The sequence below is a fragment of the Grampus griseus genome (genome assembly GCF_964374135.1).
Source record: "Grampus griseus genome assembly, chromosome: 1".
Lineage (NCBI taxonomy): Eukaryota > Metazoa > Chordata > Mammalia > Artiodactyla > Delphinidae > Grampus > Grampus griseus.
This window is the reverse complement of record NC_139017.1, coordinates 73,627,608-73,631,613: the sequence shown is the minus strand read 5'-3', so window position 1 is coordinate 73,631,613 and position 4,006 is coordinate 73,627,608. Positions and strand designations below refer to the sequence as shown.

Genomic DNA, 4,006 nt, shown 5'->3' with positions numbered 1-4,006 from the left:
GAGGCTGAGGAACAGTATAAAGGGCACCCCGGTCCCTGCTCGGCTCAGTGTTCCACTAGAAGCTTCTGCAGCCATCCTCACTGTGAGTCAGGTAAGTGTTAGCTGGCAGAACCAAGGTTGGGACCAGGGGTCTCCCACGGGCCAGAACATGGCTGGGGGTGGCCAGCCAGGTGGGTGTAGGTATCATTTGTGTGCTGGATTCAACAGGACTACTGTCCTTCTTGGAGGGCTCAGGTCACTGTGCTGAGGGCTAGGTGCCATGGTATGGAAACACAGAACAGACAGCAATCTCCTCCTACCCCATACTTTCTTGGGACCATATTTTAGAGAGAGAGAGAGAGAGAGACAGAGAGAGAGAGAGAGAAAAGAAAGGCAGAGAGACAGAGAGGCAGAGAGACAGAGAAATAGAAAGAGACAGAGAGAGGAGTAAGATGGGGATAAAGGGGAAATATGGCCAGTTTCTCTCCGAAAACTGATTGATTTGGGCTGACTGTGATTTTGCCTTCTTTATGGAGGCAGGGTGTCCGGGGACATGCTTGTAACTCTTGGCTGTGCTACCAAAGGGAGAAATGCAGCATGGGGAACACTTTCTATTTGGAGAACCCAGGCTGAGCAGGGACAGGGAAACCCAGCTTAGAAGTAGGAGACTTGAAAGAACCAACTCCAACTCTCAGCAACCTTCCAGCCCCCTCCCACCACCACCAGCTAAAGCTCAGATGGTCAGGAGAGAAAGCAGCTCTGGAGCTGAATAGGCCAATCTGTTCATTTTACAGAGGAGAAACCTGAGGTCCAGAGGGGCTAAATGACTTTCGCAGAACCACACAGCATTTCACTGGGAGATTTAAGCTGAGATCATGTCATGTGACTCCAGTCCAGGGCGTGCACCCTCACCTCTCAGATCCTCTCGGGATGGGCTACTGATTTTCCAGGACTCGGGAGTTCTCCAGGAGACCTTTCTTTTCGTGGCACCTTCCCTCTTCCTGTCATAATCCCAGAGCTCATCTCTCTTCTTTGTACATGAAGGTCAGAAACAAGGGAGAGACAAGGATAGGCAAGAGCAGGAGGTGAAGTGGTACCCAGCCCACCTTTGCAGAGCACCTCTGGAGAGTCCTCTTTGTTGTCTCTTGGGAACAAGAGGCTCCCAGGAGGGCCTTTCCCTGCCCCTCTCCATTCCTACCCTTCACTCTGCTGCTTCTGGGGAATGATAGCCCAGCGTGGGTGGGAGAGTACCCCCACCCAAGGGAAGAGAGGATGCTGAAAAACCAGGCACTGCTGCATATTTCCAGGGGTTCATCTACTTCCTCCCCTTCAATTAACCCTCTGACCCATCCTGATTTTCAGGTTGACCTAAAGCAGCTTCCAAGATGTCTCAGCAATGTACTCTGCCGGTGACCTTGCCCCCTGCCCCCAGTAAGGAGCCCCTCAAGCCTGTTTCTCCTCCCACCAACATCCAGCAGGAGCAAGTGAAGCAGCCAACTCCACTGCCTGCCCCATTCCAGAAGGTACCCTCGGAGATCCCAGGGAAGGATCCCATGGAGCTCGGGAAGAAACACACAACTCCTGTGAAGGAGGTGCCCAAGAAAGAGTGTGAGCCACGGCAACAGGAGCCACAGCAGCAGGAACAGAAGCAGCAGCAGCAGCAGCAGCAGCAGCAGCAGCAAAAGTCAGAGGAGCAAGGAAAGCATGTGGAACAGCAGCAGCAACAGCAAGAATCACAGGAGCAAAGAAAGCCTGTGGAACAGCAGCAGCAGAAGAAAGTGTCACAGGAGCAAGGAAAGCATGTGGAACAGCAGCAGCAGCAGAAAGAGTCCCAGGAGCAAAGAAAGGCTGTGGAACAGCAGCAGCAGCAGCAAGAGTCCCAGGAGCAAGGAAAGCCTGTGGAACAGCAGCAGCAGCAGAGAGAGTCACAGGAGAAAGGAAAGCCTGTGATACAGCAGCAGCAGCAGCAGCAGAAAGAGTCACAGGAGAAAGTAAAGCCTGTGATACAGCAGCAGCAGCAGAAAGAGTCCCAGGAGCAACGAAAGCCTGTGGAACAGCAGCAGCAGCAGAAAGAGTCACAGGAGAAAGGAAAGCCTGTGATACAGCAGCAGCAGCAGCAGAAAGAGTCACAGGAGAGAGTAAAGCCTGTGGAACAGCAACAGCAGCAGCAGAAAGAGTCACAGGAGAAAGGAAACCCTGTGGAACAGCAGCAGCAGCAGAAAGAGTCACAGGAGAAAGGAAGGCCTGTGATACAGCAGCAGCAGCAGAAAGAGTCCCAGGAAGAAGGAAAGCCTGTGGAACAGCCGCAGCAGCAGAAGAAAGAGTCACAGGAGCAAGGAAAGCCTGTGATACAGCAGCAGCAGCAGAAAGAGTCACAGGAGAAAGGAAAGCCTGTGATACAGCAGCAGCAGCAGCAGAAAGAGTCTCAGGAGAAAGTAAAGCCTGTGGAACAGCAGCAGCAGCAGCAGAAAGAGTCTCAGGAGAAAGTAAAGCCTGTGGAACAGCAGCAGCAGCAGCAGAAAGAGTCCCAGGAGCAAAGAAAGCCTGTGGAACAGCAGCAGCAGCAGAAAGCGTCACAGGAGCAAGGAAAGCCCGTGGAACAGCAGCAGCAGCAGCAGCAGAAAGAGTCACAGGAGAAAGGAAAGTCTGTGGAACAGCAGCAGCAGCAGCAGCAGAAAGTGTCACAGGAGCAAGGAAAGCCTGTGGAACAGCAGCAGCAGCAGCAGAAAGAGTCACAGGAGCAAGGAAAGCCTGTGGAACAGCAGCAGCAGCAGCAGCAGCAGAAAGAGTCACAGAAGAAAGGAAAGCCTGTGGAACAGCAGCAGCAGCAGCAGAAAGAGTCACAGAAGAAAGGAAAGCCTGTGGAACAGCAGCAGCAGCAGCAGAAAGAGTCACAGGAGCAAGGAAAGCCTGTGGAACAGCAGCAGCAGCAGCAGCAGCAGAAAGAGTCACAGAAGAAAGGAAAGCCTGTGGAACAGCAGCAGCAGCAGCAGAAAGAGTCACAGAAGAAAGGAAAGCCTGTGGAACAGCAGCAGCAGCAGCAGAAAGAGTCACAGGAGCAAGGAAAGCCTGTGGAACAGCAGCAGCAGCAGCAGCAGCAGAAAGAGTCACAGAAGAAAGGAAAGCCTGTGGAACAGCAGCAGCAGCAGCAGAAAGAGTCACAGGAGCAAGGAAAGCCTGTGGAACAGCAGCAGCAGCAGCAGAAAGTGTCACAGGAGCAAGGAAAGCATGTGGAACAGCTGAAACAGGAGAAGAAGGTCTTGGGCCAGCGGCTGGATCAAGAGCTAGCAAAGAAAGATGAGCAACTGGAAAAGAAAGGGGAGAAGCAGCTGAAGCAGTAGGAGGGGTTGCTGAAGTAGCCTCTTCTTGTCCCAACTCCTGGCCAGGTCCAAGAGACCAACCCAGTCCAGCCACTGAAGGGAGAAGTCTTGCCCCCTAAAGAAGCAGGAGGTGTAGTGTCCCCCAAATATAAGTAACCACCCCTAGGGGCCCAGAGGCCCCTGGAAATCCCACACAAGTGAAGAGAGAGCCAGTGGCCAGGCTTACCTCCAGTCCCCAGCCTGGGTGGCCCACCTTATCTGTGAACCTGCCTGACCCTGTCCTTCTGCATGTCCCTTGGATAGGGCTTGGCGGGGAGGGGAGCTATTGCCCAGCACCCACCCCTGATGAGCCCAATCCCAACCTCAGGTGTCCAGAGCCTCTGCTTGAAGAGACAGTGACTACAGCAACTCTGACTGCATCCCCACTACTATTGTTGAATCTGTGAGTGTGTACAATAATACAGAATAAATGCTGGAAGACCTGGGATCCTGTATTCTCTTTGGCTTTTTACCCTCTGTCGCTCAACATATAGAAACCTGTGTGGGGTTAATGGTTGCAAATGACTCTTGGCCAATTTCCAAAGGAGGACAGACATTTTGACCCCTTTTTAATTCTGCTCCCCAAACCATTCAATACATTCAACAGCTTCTAAAAATGAGATCACAACACCACCAAAAGAAAACAAAACAACTTCATTCATGCACCT

General features: G+C 52.4%; 1 protein-coding gene across 1 annotated transcript; it reads left to right on the top strand.

Annotated features, from left to right (window-relative positions):
• Positions 1-1,364: 1,364 nt before the first annotated feature.
• On the top strand, positions 1,365-3,690 carry IVL (involucrin; the record flags this gene model as incomplete). Its single annotated transcript, XM_082659765.1, has 2 exons — positions 1,365-1,733; positions 3,339-3,690. 2 exons carry the CDS (start codon positions 1,365-1,367, stop codon positions 3,453-3,455), a joined length of 486 nt encoding a protein of 161 aa, XP_082515891.1. The 3' UTR covers positions 3,456-3,690.
• Between the last annotated feature and the right edge of the window lie 316 nt (positions 3,691-4,006).